We start from the raw sequence: 26,059 nt of genomic DNA on the forward strand, positions 1-26,059 counted from the left end.
GTGGATCAGTGGTTTCTTCCTTTTAGTTGTCGACTAGGACCCTGCTGCATGAGGCTCACACACCTGTATCACCCTCCACCAGGGACGGGCATTTGGATTGTTTCCGCCTTTTGCCTCTGTGAACAGTGTGCTCTGAGTGTTAGTGGGCGCATCTCTGTGGGAACTGGTGCTCGGATGGGGTTAGGATGATGGCACAGCCGCCCTCGGGACCTCAGGCGCACTCAGGCCTGTCCCTGCGAGGGGCACTGCGCATCCAGATCCGTGTGGACCCGTTACTTCTGGGATGAAGTACTGTGACGTGATGGCGCCCTCGGGGACGGGTGTGGAGCTGAGGAACCCTTCCCCAGTGTCTGGGTTTTCCTTTCACTCATCAGAAGCCATCAAGGAAGAACTGTGAGGTTTGTTAAAATCCACACCCGGCCTGCAGATGCCACGGGCTTCATGCTTTGACCCTGCAGTCCTCTTCTAGGAATTCAGCCTGAGGACACACCACTAATAAGATGGAGATACAGATGGAAGTGACCTAACTGTGCAGTCAGGGGCAGGCAGATGGGCTCTGGGTGAACTCACCATAATGAGCTATGTGGAGGTGTTGGTCTCTGATCTGAGGCGATTTCCAGAACATACAGGAAGGGAGTTGGGCCAAGCACTGGAGCGTGGCCAGTGAGTGCCCTTGAAGTGAGCAAACGCGTATCTGTGCCTTCGTGCAGAAGGGAAACCGGAAAGAAAAGCCTGGGTGAGAGGGGTGCGGCCCTGGCCGGTGGAAAGGAGGGAGGACCCAGGAGGGTGGAGGGGTGGCAGGGGCTGCTCTGAGCGACCCTCTCAGTATAGCCCAACTCTGGGAACCACAGACCCCAAGACAAAATAAATGAGCCTCAGCCAGGATGTGGGGGACCCAGGATGGAACACAGACAGACCCAAAGCTCCGTGTAGGACAAACAGTCACCGAGTTGCAGTGGGGGTGGGTAGGGATTCGCTGGATTTTGGAAAACAAACTTTTCTGGGTTCTGTAGGGCCACAGACAGAAAGGGCTGCACACCCTCTGTCCCTCTCTCTCCCAGAGCCAGCTTAGTGGTGCAGCGTTCACAAAGGTGGGACAGCGAGTGTGTGGTAGGGACGGGATCCAGGAGGAAGGTGTGGACAAGGGGAGGGGTCAGAGGAGCCTGGGCACTGGGCTGGAAGCAGGTGTCAGTGTGTACAGATAGGCAGAGAGAATAAATGTCAGAGCCCAGGCCACTCAGCTCCAGCCAATCCCCCAAGGACAGTCAGCGCTCTCCCGAGCAGAGAAGCAGGGCTCCTCCAAGAAGATGCGACTAGAAGCCCTAGGTGCAGGAAGCAAGGAGGAGCCCAGAAGAGACCGGACCACGTGGAGGGGGTGGAGCAGAGCTGGTGGGTCTGAGCGAGGACCTCTGTGGCGATGATGTGGCTCATAATCCGTAGAATAAAGTGAAGCCCATCACTCCATGCTGGTGCGCGTGAGCAGCAGTCAGCAAGCAAGGAGAGCGAAGCCAAAGAGTTCCAGCTAAGCAACAGAGAAGGAGTGAAGACAGGATCACTGAGAGGCAGACACCAAGGTAATAATTGCTTTAGGCAGGGCTCAGGACTGCTGCTAAATTAGTGAGAGTTTGAGGAGAAACAGGATATTTGTTTCATCTCAAAGTATCTGTTCCCCAAGTTACTTATTTATTGAAAAGGGAAAAGCAGTAACTTTAGAGTGGAGAGAGCCAGCAAGACACCACCCCACCCGATGATCTGGGCAGTGTCACCCGTGAGAAGACAGGTCACCCTCGTGCCCTCCCTCCTGCTTGGGCATGGGCACAGTGCAGGCCCGCCCCACAGAGGATGTCCCCAAAACACCAGGCCAGGCCCTTCACATGTCCACATCCTGAGAAACAGGGCAATTGCGGGGGTCTCGGCTTGGAGGGGCCTAAGGAGACAGGGCAGCGAGATGTGCACATGGCTCCTAACTGTCCCGCGGAGGGTCCCTGTTGTCTCAACGAGAAACTCTCATGCCTTCTTACCGGAAGTTCTGGCCATCTGGACTGGGCATGGAGCATTCTGGAGACATGTGACCTGCACCCTTGGCAGAGGGGCATGGCTCTTCCCAAGGTGGGACCATTGGGGTGGCCTGGACCCAGTGGGCAGAGAGACCCTGTGACCCAGAGGCAGTGACCTCAAGAGGCGTGGTTGGGACCTCTCAGCAACAGGAGGGTTGTCCTGGGTTGTTCTTGATCTTTTGATTTTATTACTTTTTCCAAAGTGAAGTGAAAGTTGCTCAGTCGTGTCCACTTCTTTGTGACTCCAGGAAATATACAGTCCATGGGATTCTCCAGGTCAGAATACTGGAGTAGGTAGCCTTTCCCTTCCCCAGGGGATCTTCCCAACCCAGGGATCGAACCCAGGTCTCCTGCACTGCAGGCAGATTCTTTACCAGCTGAGCCACAAGGGAAGCCCATTTTTTCCGAAGAGAAATTTAAAAATTTTAAATGTTCAGATTTTTCAGTCTTTTCCTTTATGACTTGGTTTTGAATTTGCCTAAGAACACTTTCCTGTTTCAAGAGTCGTTCTTCTTCCAGCAGTCTTCTGTTGTTTTCCACACAGCCTATTAATCCACGTGAAATCTGTTTCTGTACAGTTTGAGGCCAGGATCTAATATTTTTTCTGCTTGGCTAGCCAGTTGCCTCAGTTGTTGCTTGGTCTGCCCCTTTGCCCAGTGTTCAGAAATGCCATTGTATCCTGACTAAATTTATTTAATTTGCTATTTAACTTGCTATTTATTTTAATGTTTTCTCTCTTTTAGAATGTGTCTCTTCTCTCCCCCTTGTCCTGTGTGCTTTTGAGACATGGTGTACATACTGTGAGGCACCTGCAGGGCTGTGCTGATCCATGTTTAACAGGTGACTTTTTTGGTGCTGGTGCCGGTATAAAAAGCCCTGATTTGTAGCATTTGCCAATTTCCACGGCACAAATCTTCTCACCATCACCTATTTCAGGATACTGACGAGCTATTGGCTGGTGGTCCTGAGATATGATAGTTCTCTTGAGCTGGTAGGAGCTGGCCCAGCTGCCAAGTTTGGTGGGCAGCCTGCTGACTGATGGCTACGCCCATGTGGCTCACGGGATCATCTCAGATGTCCTCTGTGCTTCCTGGCCGTCCACACTGGCACCCACGCCCCGGGTCTAACCTTAAGTCATCCTGGGTCCTTGCCTCATCTGGAGCCCTGGCATTCTTTCACAGCTCCTCTCTCCCCCTGGCCACTTCTTGTAGAGAGGGTAAGATATTGGGTCACAGTGAGCTCTGTTGAAGAATTGAACATTGGACTCATGATTACTATTGTGGCACTAACTTTACTAGAAAACAGTGAGGGTTCTCTGATGGTAACTTTCTTTAAATCTGAAGGGTTACTAGCATGTTATAATCATGTAGCTTTTCATCTTCCTTAGTATTAGTTAGGGCCTTTTCCCTTCATTTATTTGTTCAGTCATTCAATGGGCATTTTATGAACATCCACCAGTGTCAGGCATTTGGGTGCCAAAGGTATAGCAGTGAATAAAAGACTCAGTCTCTTTCTTCATAGCGGGCTTCATCAGTGGCACAGTTGGTAAAGAATCTGCCTGCATTCCAGGAGCCATGGAGGTGTGGGTTCTATCCCTGGGTCAGGAGGATCCCCTGGAGGAGGGCATGGCAACCCACTCCAGTATTCTTGCCTGGAGAATCTCATGGACAGAGGAGCCTGGCAGGCTATGGTCCATGGGGCTGCAGAGTTGGACATGACTGAGCAACTGAGCATGCACGCACTCTTTTTTCAGAGAGCCCAAGTTCTGCTATAACTTTAAGTTGTGTGTTTTTCTGATCTGATCATCCTTGTGAGTTTTCACCTTAGACATCCACTTGTCTTTGCCGGTGGTGTTATCTTAAATCAACCCTAAATTAATCCAATTTCTTCCACTGCTCCAGTTTTGAAATTCCCTGCTTCGATGTTAGTTGACATTACCTTAACTACTTATACAGCAATTTCTACTTTTACCAAAATCTCACCAGGAAAAGGCAAAGAATTGCATCTGGTGACTTTTATGTTAGGAAAGATCAGTGTTTTTAAAGGGTTTGGTCAGTAGACTAATTGAAGTTTAGTGAAGTGACGCTCTTTATGGTGTGTGGCCTGTTGTCTGAGGAGGAGCCGGGGATAAGCTAATGGTCTTCTGCTACAGTTCTGGTTGGGGGGGGGCAGGTGTCCACAGCTGCTCCCCACCACCATGGTCTCATCTTGTTCTGGACGCATCAGGGTGTATGGGGCTGTGCTCTGGCAGCTCGGCGACTCTGAGGGTGGGAGCCCAGCGACCGATCCTTGTTAGATGTTCACTGGGAGCTCTGGAACCAGGCGAGGTGGAGGAGGTGGGGGCCAGGTCCCTGTGCCCCATGGGCTACAGGCCAGGAGAGAGGAGGCTTCTTTGGGGAGGAAGAATGAGGGGATCTTGATCCGGGGCAGTCGACATGGGGGCAGCTGGAAAATTAGAGTGCCAGCCGGCGGGCCTTGCAAGTTTACCTCCCCGTCTCTGCTAAGCTGATTAAGATTTCTGCTTTTCAATCCTTTGCACCTTTGCACAATTAGTTTGTCTTTAAAAGTCAGTATTTCATTTTAATAAGAAAAATCAGTTGTAGTTTATTTATTCAGGATCTTAAAAGACCTCAGAGATCAACTTTGCTGCCCCTCCGGGAGGATATGAGGAAGTCAAATGTGTGAAAGTACATCATGGGTAGGCCTTGGCTCCTGGCCCCCGAGTGTCTGTCTGCACAGAAGAACCTTCCAGGGAACGACGGGTCATTCTGCTGCCAGCTGTCGGTCCAGAGGTGTGGCCTGGCCCTCAGTGTCAAGGATGGACAGAACCTCTGAGAGCCTTCTGCCATGGGTGACGTGTGACCATTAGTAAATGCTCCCCGAGCTGGCTCTCCTTTCTCTTCTGACCATATTGCAACTGACTTATGAGGAGGATTTATTATAAAAATGGATGTGACAGAAAGCGTTTTTCATGGGATTAAATATCTTTTGGTGGGAGTATAGCTACACCTTGGAATTTAGTCTTTGAAAGTAACAATTCTGGGGGTGAGGGCTTAATCTGAAGATTGAATCCTCACAACCTTTAAATCTTAGAATCAGAATTCAAGAACCCCTGTCAGAAGTAATTTTCCATTGTTGTGGTCCTATTGGATTTTAAAATAGATACATCTTATTTATCTGTACCTAAATGTGTAAGTCAGATACTAATAGTATCATAGAATATGAAAACAAAACATCCTTCTATAGATAGCAGAAGAATGGACGAGTTAGAGATTGTAACAGACACAGCAGATGAGGTGGGGGAGATTGATGAAGCTCTAATGGCTCAAACCTAACTCTTGTGTCCTTATTTAAAGTGTCTTAATGAGTAGAGCCTCTCAGTACTGTGAAGTAGCACTCATTCATCACCATACATTTGTATTCTTGGTTCTTTTTCTTGAAGGTGGATCCTGGGTCCTAGAGATGTGAAAACCACTGTCACGTTGAGTTTCCTAAAGCTGAGGAAATCTTTGTCCTCCTTTCTAGAGCTGACAAGGTTACAGGCCTCTGACACTCTTCTGGGGAGTCTCAGATTGCCCCCACCCCTATGTTTACACAATAGGCACAATGAAAACCAGGAAACCGAGGCTCTGAGATAAGTAAGGTCTCTGGGAGGAAGGAAGCTTGGCTCCTGACACCCTGTGGGGTCACACCCACCCGCACGTGACTCTGGCCAAGAGGGACCTCGAGACCCTGGCTGCTGGGCGCTGGGCCCTGAGGTGGGGGCAGCCGCTGGAGGCTGGCCTCCTTCCCACTTCCTGGGCGGCTCTGGAGCTGGACCTGGCCTGTGAGCCCTCTTACACCCTGGGCACTGCTGTCCCGGGGCGGATCCCTTCCTGTTGGCCACTTTCCAGACCCGCTGGCATCCCTGGCTATCAGTTGGAAGAGAGAGAAGCGGGACCTCTCATGGTGCCACCTTCAAAGACCCCCCTCTGCTGTCCTCTGACTCTGCGGCCCTGGGACCAGCCTTGCCCTCCATGGGGAGGCTCCGTGGGCAAGCTCAGGGCTGCGGTCTCACTGCGAGGGCACAGCCACTCCTGGGAGGAGGCCTTAGGGCACAGGGCCTGGGGAGGTACAGGCCTAGTCTGAGGGTGCAGGGTACAAGCAGGCCTCCTGGATTTCTCAGTCACAGTCTGGAACCTCCTTCCTCCATGTCCTTCCTGCTGGGCACCTTAGGGCTGGGCTTCATGTCCCCGCTGTACACGGTGCCCAGAAGAGGTTTGATAAAATCTGATGAAATAACTTGCCTTCCGGCATTTCATAGGACAATCATTTTAGTTGCCTTCTCAACTTGTGACTCATCTGAGTATTTGTATTGCTTTGTGTGATTGCAGCGTTTTTATTCAAAGCATTCTTAGAAGTGGTGTCTTGTTTTTAGTATATAAAGTCTTTTTTGTTAAGGTGGGTTTCTGGTGATTTTGTATATAAAAAGTGAGGCTCTTGTCAGAAATGGAATAAATCAAATGATTTGTTCAGAAATGTCCAGAAGTAGGTTTCACAACTCCGAGAGCAGCTGGGTTTAAACACAGTCTTTAATGTGTCTCATTAAAGGCCCAGAAGAGCAGCCAGTGCAGGGCCGCTTGCCTGTCTTCATCGAGGGCGGGGCTTCTCAAGGGCTGTAGCCTACTTTGGACCCAATGCTAGTTTGTTGTCTGAAATCACCTTTAGGGTGGGAAATCTTTAAGTAAAGTTTGGAAAGCTTTGGCTTTGTTCCCTGGGGTGCTTTTGAATTGTGTGTTGGGTGGATAATCTGCTTTGGATGGTTTGCCACCACTGCCGCCGAGTGCCCTCACTGCTGTCTGGGCTGGTGTGGTCACTGGTCGGGACACCCCTCTGTTTGGAGAAGCAGCCCCAGAGTGTCTGCTTCAGTGGGCCCTGTCCCCCCACCCCACCCCAGGTGAACTCACCTCCCTCAAGTGCCAGCCTGGGGGCTCTCTGCACAGGTGCCTCCCGCCTCCTGGCCCCGCTGTCAGCATCTCCTGGGGTGTTGTGGTCGGGTGGCCTCGCCACCCCTCCACGTGACTCTTCCAGCCCCTGGGGACCTGTCTTTGTTGAGGACAGTGGCCCATGCCAGCCTATCTTCCTGTCTACCCTCAGCCCGAGACCACCCTCCCTCGTGCTCTGGGCTCGGGACCTCTCCTGCCCACCCCTGCTCCTCACCAGCCGGCCATGTGCTCAGCCCCCCTCTCAGCTTTGCTGTGTCTCAGCCTGCTGGTCATCCTCTCCTCCCAGTTCCTGTCTCCCGCTTGAGCCTTGCTCCGAGCCATGGGCACTCCTCCTCAGCTTCCTGGGTCTGGATTTGCTCTCGAGAAGGCCACCCTTCATCTGGCCCCTGCAGGCATCTTTCTGGGGGCACATCCTGTCAGGGAACCTTTCTGGTGACTTCCCATCACACCGGGAGGGCAGTCCCTTGGCAGGAGTTCACCGTGCTCCCTCAGCCTGCTTCCCCCATTGCCCTGTGTGCGGCTCTGCGCAGACCCACCCTGCCTCCTACCCCGCAGGGCCGGAATGTCTGCTGTTCCTCCTATGGGCGGTGACTGTCTCCTGGTGTTCATAGGGCTGCCGCTGCTCCCTGTTCAGCCACCCTCGCGCTGGCCCCCTGGCCTTCCTACCCACTCTTGTGAGCACTCAAGGTGCCCTATTTGCTTGTAGGTACGTGTGCTGTCTGTCCCCTGCCCTGACATGTGAGCTTTTGGAAGCCAGAGGCGGTCCTGGGTCACTGGTGGCTTCAGGTTGCTGGGGGCTTTCTCCCGGGCCTGTGTTTGGCTCTGGAGTGGTTTGGCAGCAAATAGCAGACCACCGGCTCCTGTCAGGGGCCGGGACCCTCCATTTCTTCTCTCTGCTGTGCCAGCATTCTGCTGGCTCCTTGGCCTTGGGGCGGCTATTCTGAGGGGAAGCAGGGGACGGGTCTCTTTCAGGAGCCCTGCCGCCACCCCACTGGCTGGGAGGGTGTCTCCAGAGTCAGGCTCTGCAAGGAGCAGGGAGATGGTTGGGGGAGGCCTGGCAGGGCTATAGGGTGTGGCCTCCTGTCACCTGCACTCACTCTTCTTGGCTCAAGTTTCTCCGTGGGGAGGGCCCCACACCCCATGGATGGGCTCGTGGAGAACAGAGGCAAGCCCATCCCTGTGGGACGACATTATCATTAGTGTACAGGCTGCTCCTCTTTCATCTCAGATTAGTCAGACCGACTAATGGTGGCGAGCATGGCCAGGCAGGTGACCTTGACAGGGACGAGCCCCTCCTGCACAGTGACTTGAGGGGCCAGGCTCAGGGGTGGGCCACCCTCTGCCAGACCATCGTTGCTTCCTCCTCTCTCCTTGAGGATGAACTGGCTTCTCCCCTCAGGGCAACAGGAGCAGGAAGGTGGCCTCCTCATCCTGCGTGGGCTTGGCCATCTCCAGTGGGGAAGCCTGACATGGGGCAGCCTCAGGGATGGTGGCCTTGTCCTCACACAGCCCCCGATGAGTCCCCCTCATACCTCTGTGACCCCCCTGGGGGCCCTGCTGACCCTTGCCCCCTTCTTGCTGCCTGTTTTTGGCTTCTGAGGAGAACCTCCCCCCCAAGGGTTGATTCCACAGTCCTGGGAGCCAAGGGGCACCTCTGGGGACACCCTTCTGGGATTTGGTAGGAGTGTTCCCCGGCATCCCCCCCGACCCCTGCCACCTTGTTTCCTGCAGGGAAGGGGCTGGGTTTCCTCTGCAGCCCCCAGAGAGGGGTGGCAAGAGCAGGTGGATGGCCCCTTCAGTTCTTCAGAGAGAGTCACTCACCACCAGGTAGGCCCTGTACCTTCTCTTTGTTAGTTGATGGGGATGGAGCAGAGCTTTGCTGGAAGCCTGGGTTGCAGGAGAGGAGGCTGGTGGAGGGTCTGTGGGTGGCAGGCAGTTGTGTCTACTCTGAGAATTAGGGCAGGTGGAGAGCTCAGGCGTGTTGGGGCTGCGTGTGGGGTGAAGGGGTGCCTTTGCCTGAACAGAGCTTGCTGGGAGGCGGCTGTAGTGATAGGAGGCCTGTAGCAGCAGGTCTCTTCTGCACGCGCACACTTGGACATGAGGGAGGTTTGCATTTCCGTCTTCAGCTCCCGCGGAGCTCTGGGCCCCGGGCCTGCCAGGAGCACGGTACAGCCCCACTCCACACTGACAAGTCACAGGCCCCAAACTGAACATTTGGAACCAATTGCTCTATTTTCCTAAATTTTCTACCCCCCCCCCCCAGTCAGTGTCACAACCCCCCCCAGGTTTTCTGCTAGAAACCCGGCAGTTGTCCTAGACTTTCCCTGCTGTCACCTCCAGTCCCTCTCACCTTGTGTCACTGCTGTCCCTGCATTCATCTCCTCCTGGACGCCTGCTTCCCCACTCCCCCCCACCCCGCCCCCACCACAGCTTGCAGGCCACTGCTGTCTCTCCTTTGGCCTTGACAGAAGCATCCCAATGGGCCCTGAGTCTTCCCTTGTCTCTCCAAGCCCTCCGCAAGGTAGTGGAGGTCAAACCATCTTACCTTGTGCTTTCAGTCTTTCCTGATGTACCTGTGCATCTACAGAGGACCCTGACTTAATTCTTAGCTACCAGCTCTCTGCTTTACCTGGCCTCCAGCTGGCCCTGGCTTCCCTCTGACCACTGTTTCCTTATGCCTGGTCCACCCCAGCCTCCCCCTTCTGACCACCCGCCCCCGCCGTCTACCTGGTCCGCACCAGCCTCCCAGCTCTTGTACATGCTTCACTTGTTCCCACCTCCTGGCTTGTCCTGGGCTGTTCTTCTCCATCAGGTGACCGCCTCTCAGGTGGTCCTGGTGCCCCTGTTTGTGGTGGTGTCTTCTGATGTTCTTAGGGAGGTGGCTTCAGGACCTGGTCATGGGCCTAGTCTCTGGAACCAAACTGGGTTTGAGTCATGCTGACCTTGCCTCTTACTGTGTGACCTTGACATTTAACCTTCTGGGCCTCAGTTTCCCCATCTGCAAGATGAGGATTGAATGATCATGTGAAGCATTTGCGACTGTGTGTAGACAGCAGGTGCTGGGAAGAACTGGACTGGACACCTGGCAGAGTGCCCCGCAGAGAGTGGACGCTTAGGCAGTCAGGAACTGGTCCCCTTACCCTTGAGCCCTACTGCCTTGCCTTGGGATTGGACACATGGCCAGGCTATTCTTAGTATTTCAGCCTGGTAGACCAGAGTGAGCATGTTCCCTGCAGAGCAGCCATGGCTGACCACAGGACAGGAACACAGTTCCCCCAACAAAATAGATACCTGATCATTTACTAGCAGGAGTGGAGCTGGCAAGGGCTTCTCCAGGCTTCAGAGGTGAAATCTAATAGATGCTGGAGATTGAAAGGAATTCCCATGTCTTCTCTTAAGGGGTGTTAATTCAGCACCACTCCTTGAGAAATGGGGTTTGTAGGATTGGTGGCCAAGAAAATGTAGTTTGCTGTGGGAGAGCAGCATTTTCATCATTATTTTAAGTGAAATAAAGCTGTTATTAGTCACCATTCTTTACTGCAGGGTAAAACCTAGCTGTTAAATTAGGATCTTTTTCTTTCAATTGCTCTATAAGCTTAAAAAAACTACCACTTATGTTCAGTGCAAATACTTTTTCATTTTATGTAAATCAAAACATAATTATACACTAAACACAGCATGTGATCCAGGACACACGCAGTGTTTGTTCACATGTGCTGGCCTTGTCTCCAGATCTCTGGCCCCGGTGTTTCTGGAATGCCCTCTAAGACTGGCACATGTTTGGTTATGAAGGCCTGTAGCCTCTGGGTGCTGGAGTGTCCATGTGCGACCGTGAACCACAGACTCTAAAGGGGGTGTCTGTGCATCACTGACCGTATTAGAGTTACCTCTGGAATCTATATTAGGCTTTGCCCCAGATACTGTCTGGAAACACTGATAGCAAATAGTCCAGGTATGGATTTGTAAAGAGAAAACACACCTTATAAAAAGAGCATGAAATTTGTGTGAACTCAAGCTAGGCAAGTTCCAGTCTTCCCTTTCCAAACGCTCAATTTACCTTTTTACCCAAACCTTATGTTTAAGATTTTTAAATATGTTAAAAAAAACCCCTCACCTTTAAATTGTAAAAATTATTGAACATACAGAAATAAAGCAGCAGCATCTACAGTTCAGGAGGTTATGTGCATCTGCTCTCTGGGTCAGTGTGGGGTGTGGGGAAGCAGGGTACACAAGCGATTTACTGGGTCTGCATTTGGGGACCATCTGCCATCACTGTGTAGGCCCCGTCACTTACTGTTCCCAGGTCAAATGCAGCCACCACCTCCTAAGAGGACTGCAGCTTACGAGCTGCCCTGGTGGGAGGCCTGGCTGCTGCCAGTGGCCCACAGTTCAGAGACACTCTTTGCACACCACCCAGCCATTTTTTGACTTTATAATTTAATGAACCAAAGTAGAGATAAACTATCTTCTGATTTCCTGGTACCCAGATTTCCTGAGCCCTGTCTTCAGTTTGCTGGGATGTGGCATCTCCTTTCAGCTGTTCACGGAGTTGCTGGGAGGTGTGACCTTGACAATCACTGACCGCACACGGGTGGTGGTGGGGTTCTGCTTTCTGGACCTGTTTCTGTCCATGAGGTCGAGACGTGGAGGCTGGCGAGGTGCTGTTGCACAGTGTCCACGCTGGGCAGGCCTGGACGCAGCGTCCCTACCCGAGGACCAGCCACAGGGCAAGTGGGGCCAGCAGGGCGAGTGGGCCAGGCACGAGGCTCGAGCCGCGAGCTCTGAGCTCGATGCCGGGCAAGGCCCGGCTCTCCGAGGTGTTGCCCTCTGGGGTCAGGGTCAGAGTCGGGGTGGGCGCGCTGTTCGTGGGCTCCGTGCAGGTCTGCGTGGGCAAAAGCAGCGCCAGTAGCAGCAGCAGCACCATCGTGGGCGGGGTCGCCATGGCCGTGTGCTCAGGCACCTCCCAGTCAGGCCAGCGGGACGCGTCAGTGCCCGGTGAGTCTGCTCAGCAGAGACCTTTTGGGGTCCTGTCGGGCGAGGTCTGTGAGGCTGCACCCTATGAACTCGCGTCCGCTGCTGTTAACGGTCTGCCCTGGGCTGGCCGCGCGCTTGCGCCCTCGCCCTCTCGGGAGCTGCGCACGCGCCCAGCCTTGGGTGAGGGGTTAGCGAGCTGCCTGCTCTGGGTCTCCCCTTCCCACTTCTATCCGCCGCCACCCCCGCCCGGTTCCGCAGATCCCCAGGTGCGGATATTTTAGAGGACATCGGAAAACCTTGCCTCCTAAAGTATGCACACAGAGATTCGGTTTTAAAAACCTTGAAGTTATAAATTATACTTTTTCTTAAGTATACCTGTGATGTAACTAAAACATTTTTTTGGCTAATGCTTCTCTTCTGCTAACGTACAACATTTACTTACCGTCCTGGAGTTTAAGGGGTAACACTTCTCAAGTAGATCAAGAATGCTTTCACTTTGGGGAGTTATGGTGAACCTCACCATCTTTGCAGCTGTAAAACTTCTCAAGCAAAGCGTTTTGTAAAAGTTTCTAAATACTGTGTATTCAGCAAAAGCATTTGAGTACTTTGAATGCTATTCATGTTAGTTAACCAGAGTCTTTGCTGATTGTTAAATGAGTGAAAGAGCAACTTAAAATTGTGTAAGAAAAAGAGTGGACACTGGACACATGGTATGTGCTTTGCTAGACTCAGTCCTTTCTAAAGTGAGCATGCTTGGTGTTTATTTTTATTCAAAATCAGAATTGTTAGTATTCTCTGTCTTTCTTAGATTTGGTCTGTACTTATTGACAACACAAGGGTTTAAATTTCTTTTTTACATTTTAAAAAAATTATGGAAATAATACACATCCTTGGAAAAAATTATGCAAGCAGTTTAAAATGAAAAGTTTGGGCTTCCTCCCCCATCTTACTCCCTGCAGGTAACCCTTTCCACAGGACCACCCAGTCATGTCCAGTGGGAGAAGGTCATTACTTCTAAACAACATCAAGGTGCCGTTCCCTGGAGGAAGATGCCTACCTTTGCAAGGTAGGCAAAGCTAGCTGTCTGCCACTCGTGTTTTTTAACATGATGAATGAACATGTAAAAAATTAAGAGTGAGGGTTCCTTTCTGAGACTGCAGGAAATACCCAAGATGATATGGAGCCCCTGGTAGTGCCAGAAAGTACAGAAGTGCTAAAAAAAAACCAAACAAAAACCCAGCCCCCATGGACAGGCGTGTCAGGAGATAGCGGAGCCAACCAAGGAACTCCCGAGGGCCAGCGCTGGAACAGGTTCAGCAACAGAACAGAGTTGTACTGGATCATGGCCCAAAGCATAAAATAAATACCCACGGGGCCAACCTGACATAAACAAGTGATGGAGAAGGAAACCAGGAGGATCCATGTAGCTCTGCAGCTGCCCCGTCCTCAGGGGAGGGGAGCACCCCCTCCTTGGGTGGGGAGGTGGGCTCAGCGACCTCCTTCCAGAGTACAGTGGGAGGTGGTGGCAGCACAGTGGAGAGACCCGACAGACTCACCTGAGCCAGGTGACCACAGTCAGCGTCCACCATGTAGGTCACGTGATGGCATGCACCCTGGACGGGACATGGTGAGAAGGACCCTTCCCCTCTGTCGTCTTCACTGAGAGGCGTCCTGAAAAACACTGGACGACTCCTCTAAACTGTCAAGGTCATTAAAGACAAGAGGATCTGAGAGACTGTCACAGCCCAGAGAAGCTCTGAGGGGACAGAATGGCTATATGTCATGTGGGGTCCTGGCCAGAGTCCTGGGGCAGCAGAAGGTCACTGGGGGAAACTGAGGAGTCTGAACAGACTGTGATTTACTGGTTTCATTAGCTAAAGTCCGACTTAGGTGACAGCTGTCCGCTTGGTTCTCGTAGATATCACCTTGATTTGTTGCCCTGGTCGCTGTCTCTTGTGGGTTTGCCAGTGCAGACCCTGCTCAGGGGGAAAAGGTCAGGTCACTAGTGAGGGCTGAGAGCAGAAACTGTCCTGCTTGCCGGCCATGCCTCCGGCAGAGTTGAGGTGTCTGTTTTTCCAAGTGGGACACCATGTGACCTTGGGGAGCGGGGACTCTGCCTTGCAGTGGATGGCAGCCCTGTGAGCTTCCTGCCTGTTGGCCTGGGAGCCCTGCTCCGAGTGTCGCCTCTGCACATGCTCCTGCTGGCTGCCTGGGGTGACTGCTGGCTGGGAGGGGTCTTGGGTTTTATGACCTTAATACTAATCTGTGTTTTCCCCAAAGGGACACCCTCCCAAATGAAGGGCAGGGTTCAGTGGAAGAAACTCGCCTCCTGCTGAGGGTGACGGTGCCAGGGGTGTGTGAGCTGGCTGGCTCACCTTCTCCGAGTCTCTTCTGGTGCCTCAGATGCATCACTGAGTCTTTGATTTCCACTTTCTGACGGTGGCGTTTGTGTTTTTAGAGGAACATTTGGGTTCATTTTGGCCCTTTGTGTAATAACCAAGGGGCAAAGCCAGGTCTCTTGTGTTGGTCATTCTCAGAGGACAAGTAATGGAATATATTCCCTGGTGGTTCAGCTGGTAAAGAACCCACCTGCCAGTGGAGATACAGTGGATATGAGTTCAATCCCTGGGTTGGGAAGATCCCCTGAAGAAGGGAATGGGAACTCACTCCAGTATTCTTGCCTGGAGAATTCCATGGACAAAGAAGCTGGTGGGTCACAGACCATGGGGTCTCAAAGAGTCAGACACTGAGCACTCACACACATATACTGAGCACTCACACACACACACACTGAGCACTCACACACACACTGAGCACTCACACACATATACTGAGCACTCACACACACACACACTGAGCACTCACACACATACACTGAGCACTCACACACATACACTGAGCACTCACACACACACACACTGAGCACTCACACACACACACTGAGCACTCACACACACTGAGCACTCACACACACACACTGAGCACTCACACACACACACACTGAGCACTCACACACACACTGAGCACTCACACACATACACTGAGTACTCACTCACACACACACACACTGAGCACTCACACACACACACTGAGCACTCACACACATACACACTGAGCACTCACACACACACACTGAGCACTCACACACACACACACTGAGCACTCACACACACACACTGAGCACTCACACACATACACACTGAGCACTCACACACACTGAGCACTCACACACACACACTGAGCACTCACACACATACACTGAGCACTCACATACACTGAGCACTCACACACACACTGAGCACTCACACACACACTGAGCACTCACACACACACACTGAGCACTCACACACACACACTGAGCACTCACACACACACTGAGCACTCACACACATATACTGAGCACTCACATACACTGAGCACTCACACACACACACACACACCGAGCACTCACACACACACTGAGCACTCACACACACACTGAGCACTCACACACACACACACTGAGCACTCACACACACTGAGCACTTACACACATACATGTACTCTAAAGGAGACAGCCCCTGAGAGCCAGCTGTAAGGAAACAGGGAAGTATTTCCAACACTGTACAGATGAAAGCACCCAAAAGTGTTGGGGGTTCTGGCTCTCTGGTACACCTGCTACCTAGAGACTGCATGAGGGGGTTTATTTCAGGAACTGACCTCTTTCATGAAGATGCACCAAAGGCCATGGGAGGCCATGGGACCGACCGACCGCAGTGGGGTTCACTGGCCTCAGAAGCAATGACACCCTCACCCTGGCCAGGCTTTCTGGACCTGTCGGCTGTGTGCCTTTTTCATAACAGGCCTCTGTCTAGGAACTTGGGCTGAACTCAGTTTCTTTGCTTTTTCAGACTGTTTTGCTCATGACATTGTTGCTTTTGTCCAGTGGAGCAGCTGTGGAGGAATGTCAAGAACCTGGTGTCCCTTCTCTCCTGAAGAGAAAGCACCTTGATGCCATTTTGAGTCTTAAGATTCTTCTCAGCTTGTTTACAAAGCTGTTCTTAGATTTTCAGGCATCGTCAATAGGGTTCAGGCTTTCAAAGCTGCTTTTTTTTTCCTTCTTCACAGCAGTAGTAATTCCTTTCTTTGTTTTTGTTGCAATTGTATCCTGTAAAACCAGGCTTATTAAATTCCTCTGGAGGTTTTTATAGGTCCCTCTCTCCGCGATGCCTGCTGAGTTTAAAGCCCTTTTCTGGATCCAACAGAGCTCTCTGTGTTCAGCGCGGGTGGTAGGCCTGCTCCGTGTTGCAGCCTAGACCAGTATATTCAGTATACTTGTGGTCTGTCAGCTAACTCATCCTTCTGTTTCCATGATCGTTTCTGTACAGCCGTCCCACCGCGTGAACTTGCCTAGGCCTGACCACTGTGGTGCCTGCATCGAGCTTCCTGGGTGTGGTCTCCACAGTAACCCTGGAGAGCACTGGGAGGCCGTGGGCCTTTGGCGTGTTTGCTGACCCCTTTTTTCTTCCTCTCTAATAATGAGTGACTTGGGAATTAGAGCAACAAATGAATAAAAAATGAATTTTCCCAGCAACATAAAGAAGTTCAGCCCACGTCACGTTTACAAACTGTGTTACTGCATCTGCAGTGGCCTCGGGTCCTCCCAGTGAAAGACCCTGAGCAGCAGGATGCAAGGAGTCCTACGTCCCTGTGTGAGTGCGATGCCCGGGGCTAAGCATGGGGTCGCTGAGGCATGTGATCATTGGATGCTGCACTCATGGAATGGGAGGCAGAAACATGTGTTCTGTTTGTTTCAAATTCTAATGAATGTAATGTTAGAAATCTTAAGGATCTCTTTTCCAGGTCCACAGGTGTCAATCATTCAGTTTGTCCCAGATGGAAGTTTTGTTTTTCTGTCTGAAAAAGTCTTATCAGGGGTTTAGATAAGAGTCAGAAAAGTAAAGAAGGTTTTATTGAAAAATAAATTTTAGGTGCTAGTTGATCCTCTTTCCATCCCCTGTACTCCCCTCCGAGGCGTAGGACCAAAGGGAGGGCAGGAGGCAGGGGCTGCACAAAACACAAGTGTGCAGTGTGATGACCGATCACAGTGTTCCTACCAGCCAGGCTGAGGAAAGAATAGGAGAACACAAAGGTGGGGTTGGACCAGAGGAGGTGAGTGGCCACTCTTTGCCGCAAACCTGGGCAGTACTGTCCAGCAGAACTTTCTGTGGTGGGGGCGGGGCTACTCACACCTGAGCTGTCCATGCAGAGGCCACCACTCAGAGAATCAGTGATGAGAACAACTCAGGTAATGAAAGAATTTGCTAAGGTAGTGGAAATACAGAGTTAATATGCAGATGTTCATAGTGCCTTTCACATTCACAGAGTTAACCAATTAGAAGATATTGGGGAGAAGACAGCCCCCTTTACAATAGCAAAATAAAGTCCTTAGGAGTAAATGGAATAAGAATTGTTCAAAACCTAAGTAAGAACATTCTCAAAGTTCTCCAGAAAGACACAAAGGTAGCCTTTGGCTGACAGAAGGACAGGCCTTTTCCTGGTTTGGTTGTTGCAGCATCAGTGAGATGGCAGTTCTCTCCACGTCAGTTGTTTTTTCCCCCTGGGGCTGGACATGTTGATTGTGTCATTAACAGGAAAACATTTGTGACCACCTAGAAAACGCAGAAGAGCAAGGGCCAAGGAGAAGAGCCCTGCCAGACATTAACTCACCCTCTAAGTAAGATAAGGTGGTGACCGGGCAGGACAGACATGAGTAACAGACGGCCCAGCAGATCAGAAGTGCAGGAAGGAGCCCAGGTACAGACGGAAGCCTCCAGTCTGAGAAGGCGGCATCTCACAGGACAGAAACGAGTAACAGACAGCCCAGCAGACCAGAAGTGCAGGAAGGAGCCCAGGTACAGACGGAAGCCTCGGGTCTGACGAAGGTGGCATCTCAGAGTGCTGGGTCAGGGTGAACTTTCAGTAAGTGATTTTGGGACAGTCTGACACCATTTTGTAAAAGACAACATTAGGTTTATGCCTTAAACCATGTACGAAGATAAGTGCCAGATGGATCCGAGGAGACTATTTTAGTGTTAGAAACACCTGCCAGTATAACCTCAGTGCTGGGAAGGGCTTTTAAAACATGACTCAGAGTTGAGAGTCAACCAGGAGATGGCGAATCTTATGACATTACAGTACTCCAGCGATGAAGAACTTCTGTCTGACGAGGACTCAAACAGCAGCAATAGCACTGTGCATGAGGTCAGAAGTCAGAAAGGTCAGCTGTGAGAAACATCTATGCCACCTATCACATGCACACACACGGCACGCACATGTGCGCACACGTGTGCACATGCATGCACACACATGCACATGCATAGACACGTGCACACTGCATGAGATCAGAAGTCAGAAAGGTCCGCTGTAAAAACATCTATGCAACATATCATGTGCACACACAGCATGCACACATATGCACATGAACACACACACGTGCATACACTGAGGTTAGAAGACAGGTCAGCTGTGAGGAACATCTATCCTCACACGTGCACACAGACATGTACACACATGCATGCACATGAATATGCACACATGTGCACACACTGTGCACACATGTCAGAAAACAGGTCAGCTGTGAGAAACATTTATGCAACATATCACACATGCACACATGCATGCATGCACACGTGTGCATGTATGTACACATGTATTTACACAGACATGTAAACATGGCCCTCCAGCTTCTTGGAGGTACTGTTTCTCACACATCAGATTGGCAGAAATTCCAAAGCCCTTTGGAAAGCTATCACTATGTGTGTGCTTAGTGGGAGATGACGGTTAGTGGATGAAGGGGCCTCTTGGCTCCACCAAGAGGCTGAGTTCACAGTGGTTGACTCTGAGCTGACCTGCGACTGGCCTTGAAATGGACTTTATGATGAAGTGGCAACTCTGCCCTTGATTTCATTGTTCGTAGGTTCTGAGCATAGAGCAAGTGTTTGGGAAGCTGTATGAGTGAGCTGCTGGGCCCCTGGGCCCCTTCCTGGGTCCCATGGGTCCCTCGGGCTGTTGGTCCTTCCCTCTCCCCACACCTGAAGTTTAGGAGCTACTGCTCTGCTGCCCTTTGCTGTAGGTGGCTCTGTGCTTACATGGATTTCACGCTCTGCTTGGCGGGCAGGTGTCTGCGATGCGTGTGTGGATTTAGGGGGAAGGGTGATGCCTCATCCGTGTAGGCCATGTGGGTGCCCTTCATCCATCCTCAGGCCGGCTCACCCTCGGGGCTGGTCTCTGGGGACAAGACAGCCCGGTGCAGTCAGTGTGGAGAGTGTTGGCCTCGCCCCACTGGCATCTGTCTCGGGAACTTTATGTGAGGAAGTGAGACGGGGTGGGGTAGGGAGGAGAGGCCTGCCTGCATGTCAGACCTGCTGCCTGGGCTGTGCCGGGCCCTCCCATCCTGGCCCTCAGGCCCGGCTCTCAGGCCGCTGTCTCACCACTGACACCCTCTAGGGACACTGGACAGCCTTCTCTGCTCCTGGGTTCTGATGAAAGGCCAAATTGTTTTGATTTTGTGTCTCATGTGTGGACCTATGAGCCCACAGCCTTGCACACAGGGAAGGCAGCCTCAAAGGTCTGACTGAGGAGCTTCAGGGCTGCTTCCGGCCCTCCTGTGCCCAGTGTGTGTGAGTGTGAGTATGTGGGAGTGGGCATTCGCCCGGGGTGGAGTGGGAGGCCAGGCCAAGGCCCCTTCCAGACTGGAAGCCGTGCCCCCATTCCATGCGGGTGACAACATGGTGGGTGTTGTCCATCCTGCTGGCCGCCTGTGGGGCTGAGGCCTGCTTTTCTCTGGGGGTCCAGCTTGGCCCCGGCCGGCTTCAGCACCCACCCTGTCGCTTATATTGAGACAAACCCCCACCGTCACACCAGGGTCAGCAGTGGAAGAGGGTGACAGGTCTGCCCCATGGTGGGGCCATGAGGATGGCTGGCTGGAGGCTTGCTCCCTGCCCTCCCACCAGACACTCTCAGTCCTCCTCTGTGGCCATGGCCCAGCCTAGACTCTGTGTTTGCAGGAGAGACAGTGGACGTTTGGGTGGATGGGAGGTCTGGCAGGTGTGCGTCCCCCTCTGTCCCTCACTCCCTTCCCCCCTACACTGCAGGCAGCCCGTCCTTTACAGGCTGCTCGGGCATCACCCATCTCATCGAAAGCTCCTGTCCCTGGCATCTTCCTGCTGTGCGTGCCAGGCCTTGAAGCTTTGTTTCATCTTGGGGACCGTCTGGAGGGGAGGAGAGATGCCTTGCCATGAAGAGGGCCTGGGAGGGAGGCACGGGAGCCGCCTCCTGAGTGGCCGTAAGACTCGCAGGGACCCTGACAGCAGTGCCGCCTGCTGTGCCAGTTTGCATTTAAATTAAATAGAGACAGAAGTTGGTCTGCTCAGGTGCAACGGATGCCGAGGGCCTAAGTGAGGGACAGCAGGGGACGGTGTGGGGCACAGAGCCCAGCCGAAGGCCCAGCCGCAGATCCCAGGCACAGTGGCAGCCAGGGCTTAGCCACCTCCTCTCCTGTGGGGCTTGCCCCTCTCACCGCTGGAGCTTTTTCTCTTGTGAGAATCGTTTGCTTTGCTGTAGAAAATTCAGACTGCAGAGATGAGCAGAAGAAAGCAAAAGACGTCATCTCGCCACCCAGAGGGGACTGCAGTGACCATCTGGGGCGGTGCCTTCTCATGGGTACATGTGGGCGCATGGGGGGGTGTACCTTGGACCCAAGTCCCCCTGGCATGTCAGTGGCCAAGGGGACATGGGGTCCGGCCTCTCCGCTCTCATCACAGATCAGGGAGCAGAGGGGGACCAAGCAGCTGCCTGGGTGCATAGCTCTGGGCTCACATGTGTGTCACTGTACAGCCACGCCCAAGCACATCCATGTCTTATCTGCGTGGGCTCACACATGAGGTCGTGGCACTGCTGGCTTGTCAAGTGCCCATTTCTGTGTGTGAGTGCCCTCATGGGCAGTGGTGTCCCTCCGCGTCCCTCCCTCTGGAGCCAGTGTGCGCTCCTCCTAAGCACCCTCCCCAGCACCTGGCCTCTAGGGGACTAGGCCCTCGCTTGTTGAAGAGTGGCTGGGTGCCTCAATGTTTTAATCCTGGTGTGCCTTTTCCTTGTCTCCAGGTTTGCTGTTTAACCAGTGTTTGCAGCGGCTCTTAGTGTGCTTTCAGTTGAAACGATAGAAAAGCCAGTTCGATCTGATTGTCAGCAAACATAGTTAATCTACTCCTGAAGTTCCCTTTGGGGTCCTGTGACAAGCGGATCATTCCCGGCGCACAGCCGCTTGCCAGCCACGAGGTGAGGAGTTTCCTCTTCGGCTGCTCATGGAAATGTGCAGGTCGGGCACAGGGCTGCTCCGCAGTCACGACTCAGCCCCAAGTCAGATGTGAGCATGTATTTATATCCTCAGCCTTTCTCCAGAAAGCTCAGACCGCTTTGCTTTCTAACTTTAGCTTTCTGCTCTATTAGCCAGCGCAGGGAGGAGAGAAGCCCAGATTAGTCAGTTGGCTTTGTATTTATTTTTACTTGGCCTTTTCACTTCCAGAGTTTGAGTAGAAAATGTGTGATTCTTTTCTCTGCATAATTTTGTGCCTTGACAAGAAGCCACTTTCAGCACTAGATGCTCCGAAAGTGGTGGGATTAACCTCAGGGTAGCATGTTCATTTTCCGTTCATGAAGCACACTTTAAAATGTCAATCTGTTTACTCTATGAAGTAATTGTTAATTCTTTCTCAGCAAGTTGGAGAACAGCACAGACCTGTCCCAAGCAGTGGTTGTGTTTTCCAGGCAGTCCAGCAGATTCCCAGGGCAGAGGGTCGTGGCGTGGCCGCACATGAGGGCCGTTTTGTCAGAGAGCCAGATGAGGCAAGTGTGCGGAGGATCTGCTTACTGTTTGGTTTTTATTTATGTTTTCCTACAGGAATTAAACTAAATAATAATCACTGGCAGAAATGTATTTTAATTCCTCAGAGAGTGAACCCCTCACTGGTAGCCGTGGGAGGGGTCAGCCTGATATGTTTAAGCCTCTGTCCCTTTGGAGAGTCTCACAGTCGAGGACTTGCTAACATTTATAGCACCTTTGACCTTTCTAGTTAGCTCCCAGCAGGATTCATTTTGTTTTGAACAGGTGATGAATCTTTGGCCACTGTTAAAAGTAATAAACAAACACGTTGAATCTCATGGGAAGTGTTACACAGACTCCTGTCCTGCCTCATAAAAGCTCGCCATGCCTCTCTGTCCTGTTTGGTTCTTCTGGAGAGGACAGCCGTGGGCCCTGCGAGAACTTGTTCCTCTGTGGAGGCCCTCCTGGGAGGTGAGGGTGCTCGACTCTCTCAGGAACCCTTGCGCACTTACTCTCTCACCTGTTCTGACTCGGCAGTGACTTAAAACAATTAATGTTTGAACTGTTACTGAGAGGCATCACATGCATGGAATGCGCACAGAGCAGAGACACGCAGCCCAGTGGGCTGTCACAGAGCAGGACGCTGAGCACCGGGAGCGGAGCCCTGCCGGCCCACAGCCTCCCCACCTCCATCCCCCAGGGCCACCTCGCAGGCAGGGTTCACCAGGCGCGTGGAATTCAGAATGCCACGGCACCACTTGCCCTGCCGGTGCCCTCTCCAGAGTTCTCGTTCCCGGTCCTGTTGTGATGAGGGGCGATCTCCTGGTTGTGCGTGCCTCTGGCTTTAGCACCCTCCCCCTTCTCCTAAAGTCTTGGGTTTTGAACTTCACATGTTTAAGAGCTGAGATGTCTATCTTTACTTGTGTTGGTGAAACCTGAGGATTCTTGCAGAAGTCGTCAAGGTTGTCTGGAAGGTATGGGTGACTCATTTGCTCTGAATGCCCTTGTGGGGTCTGCGTGCTGTTGTATAACACACGGGGTCGCGGGCAGAGCCGGAGCCAGGCCTCGTCCCCTGAACTGCAGGGTGAGGTCATCCTCCTAACTTAGTGTTTGGAATGTGGACTTGTCCAGAAGGGAGCTTGCTTTGTCATCTTCTGCACAGGCGGAAGCTGGGGAGACAGACATCTGTTGGCTCAATGACCTCTCCTTGGTTGCCACCACACAGAGCCCGTGTGTTGCGTTTCCACCATGGAGACTTGGCCCACTCATTAGGGCAGATAATGGGGCGGGGGGTGGTGAGTGCTTCTAGAAATGCTGGTCAGCATGTCCCCCTGGTCAGCGTGTCCCCCTGGTCCAGCATGTCCCCGTGGTTGGTGTGTCCCCCTGGTCGGCGTGTCCCCCTGGTCTGGCATGTCCCCGTGGTTGGCGTGTCCCCCTGGTCCTCCTCTGAGCTGGGTGTATCTTACAAGCAGGGTCAGTCTGGGAGCCACTTTGTCCGGGCGGGGCTGGCAGGACAGGCTCTGTGCCCCCTGGCCACACTATCCCACCACATGTGCCCTTTGCCTCACCTGCAGTCTCTGCAGAGCACTCCTCGCACTGCTGAGTTTGAGTAAGATTTTATGTTTTATTCAGAAACAAAATATTGTTATAAACTGCGTACTCTGCAGGGATGCAAACTAGGAGGAAGCAGGTGCAGTGATCCCCCTGCCTGACGGCAGCTGTGCTGATAGCATTTGTCTGTGTCCTCTGAGTCTTCTTTCATATGGACATGTTTTATTTTTCCCTGAACACAGTCGAGAGACTGCTGTTCCTCTGCGTATTTCTGTGGGTCTCTCATGTCATCGGAGCAACATATGCTACAGATTAGCAGCAGTGACGAAAAATGGTTTATATTTAGCTTTCACTGTACAGTGTCGTTTAGTAAGGACTTTGCTGCAGGTCCCACGTGGAGTGGACGGCACTGTTGTACGTTTGGGGTTCCTTCCTCTGAGGACGGTGGCGCAGCAGAGAGGAGCAGCCCCGGGCGCTGCTCCCGCCTTGCTCTCCTCTAGGACGCTGTGCCTGCTGCCCTTCTGAGTTTCCAGGGAGGCCATCTCCAAGCACTCTGGCATCTTCCCATGATGTCTGTGCACTTTCCCGGCTGGCGTGTGGGGCGTGTGAGTGTGCGAGTGTACACGCAGGAGAAACGTGCTTGTAGCCCTGACTTCCTTCTGTGCTGGGTGTGGGTCTGTCATCATGTTGGTGGGCTTCCTGTGACAGGTGTGAGGTTTCTGTTGTCTGTGTGGCATTTCTGTGGTACGTATGGGACTCCTGTTGTGCACATGGGATTCCTGAGATCTATGTACACATCATATAGCACGTATATACACGACGTATCTGTGGGCTTTCTGCATTAGATATTGGGTTACTCTCTGCACAAATGTAACACACCTTTTCTATTACCTTGTGGGCATGTTAGTGTACAGGGATCTCCCTCTTCCTAGGACTGATACATTTTATCTGTTTGCTTCCACAGTTAAAAATAGTTTCAGAAGCCTTCTGATTTTATGTAACTAATACCTTGCTCATAACCTTGTTATCGGGCTCATTTTGCCTTGTTTATCAGGAGAGCTTGTCCTTCTGTCCTGCAGATGCACTGCAGTCGTTCAGTATGCCCTGATGGGTGAGGGTGCCCTTGCAGTTGAACTGTTTAAAAGCCCAAAGTGCTGTGAGCATACGGTAGGAACGAAGTTACCTGTGCCCTTCCGCTCTCTGTGCTCCCCGAGGTGAGCAGTTGATGGTGTGCGGCTCCTCTGCTTCCCCATCCTTCTGGTCCTGACCGTCATCACTTAGTTTCACTTCTGTTCATGTGCGGAGCCGGCAAGCAGTGCCTCTCCTGTGCTTGACTTTTACGAGTTACATTTTCAGATTTATATTGACTAAGCTCTAAACATTTGTAGTCTGTTTCTCATCCACCATTATTTTAGGCTTTCTGTGCTTTTTCTACAGGGTTAGTCCGGGAATGTTAACAGAAGGAAAGTGGCGTGTATAGTACTATGATCATATAAATGTATTTCACTGCAGAGCCAAGTAGCAGAAAATGCAACTCCGAATCACAGAGCTCCTGCCCAGCAAAGAGGACATTCAGACGGCACCTCCTGCCTTCCTGTGGGGCTTCCGTACTGCCTCTGGCTGCTCCAGCTGCTGTGGGTCCTCATACCCCATGATGTTCATTTCTTAGATTCCGTTTCTCTTTTGCTGGTGCAGCTCCTTCATCCACTTCCTTATGGAATGCACAGCTTAGAGACTTCCTGGGTTCCTGCACACAGTCTTCAAACATGTGGTTTTTTTGTTCCTGAACTCGATCGATAGTTGGCTGGGTCTAGAATTCTTGGTCCATGTCACTTTCCTTTGGAACTTGGCAAGTATTCTCTAGTATCTTCCAAGGTCTGGTGTCACTGATGGGAAGTCAGGATGGCGATGCTCATTCTTCTGCAGGTAGATCTCCTGCTCTCCTGTCATGTCCCTGCACGGCCTTGAGTGCTGCTCATCTGCCTTAGGACTGCCCTTTGCTCCGCCCTGGTTCTCCTCCAGGCCCATGCTTGGGCCCCCTTCAGACTCTCGGCCTGTCTTTTGACAGTCATTCTCAAGTCCTGCTCTTGGCTGCTTGCTCTTGGAACCCCTGCCCTGCCGTCCAGCACACAGCTCCTTCCACTCACATGAGTCAGCCTGGGTCCACCTGTCTTCTGCCATGCCTGCCTGTCCCAGCTTCCTCCACTGCTGAGCCCCCTTGGTGAATTTTCAGCACTATTTCAGCTCATTCACCTCCAGAACGTACTTTTTCTGACCCTTTGACAGGGCCTTGGGAGGGAAGGAAGGAAGGAAGGGAAGGAAAGGAAGGAAAGGAAGGAGTGGACTTTATCACTGTTTTCAATTAAAAGCCTTTTTAGATCACTGTGAGCGGCAAGGTTCTGTACCTTGAACATCTCCAACAATCGGGATTCTTTCTTTCCACCGGAAGAACTGCCCAACATTATCAGAGAATTGGGAAGAAATTAAATGAGCCAGTTTGAGTAAATTTGTCAGCAGCATATACTTGTCATTTTGTATTATCTAAGCGTGCCCCATAAACTTAAAAATAGCTGGGTAATATTGTTACATTTACCTAGATAGTGTGTTGCAAGTTGATTAAATTTCACAGACTC

The 26,059-nt window shown here is 52.0% G+C and overlaps 1 protein-coding gene across 22 annotated transcripts in view; it reads left to right on the forward strand.

Moving 5' to 3' along the window:
* The window catches only part of ADARB1 (adenosine deaminase RNA specific B1), a 113,771-nt gene that overhangs the window by 10,343 nt on the left and 77,369 nt on the right, over nt 1-26,059 (forward strand). For 5 of the 22 annotated variants that reach the window (XM_081570162.1, XM_081570165.1, XM_081570163.1 and 2 more), the window contains exons 1-2: nt 6,617-12,282; nt 12,976-13,082. The exons of 9 other annotated variants lie outside the window; for them this stretch is intronic. In XM_081570162.1, the coding sequence (XP_081426288.1) occupies nt 11,833-12,282; nt 12,976-13,082 (557 nt within the window). In that variant the 5' untranslated portion in view covers nt 6,617-11,832. Of the gene's footprint in view, nt 1-6,616; nt 12,326-12,975; nt 13,083-26,059 lie in introns of those variants that run through there. 8 more of the 22 variants (XM_081570168.1, XM_081570166.1, XM_081570175.1 and 5 more) reach the window with 4 other exon arrangements.

This window comes from Giraffa tippelskirchi, chromosome 2 (genome assembly GCF_054371585.1).
Source record: "Giraffa tippelskirchi isolate mGirTip1 chromosome 2, T2T-mGirTip1v1.2.pri, whole genome shotgun sequence".
NCBI classification, from domain to species: domain Eukaryota; kingdom Metazoa; phylum Chordata; class Mammalia; order Artiodactyla; family Giraffidae; genus Giraffa; species Giraffa tippelskirchi.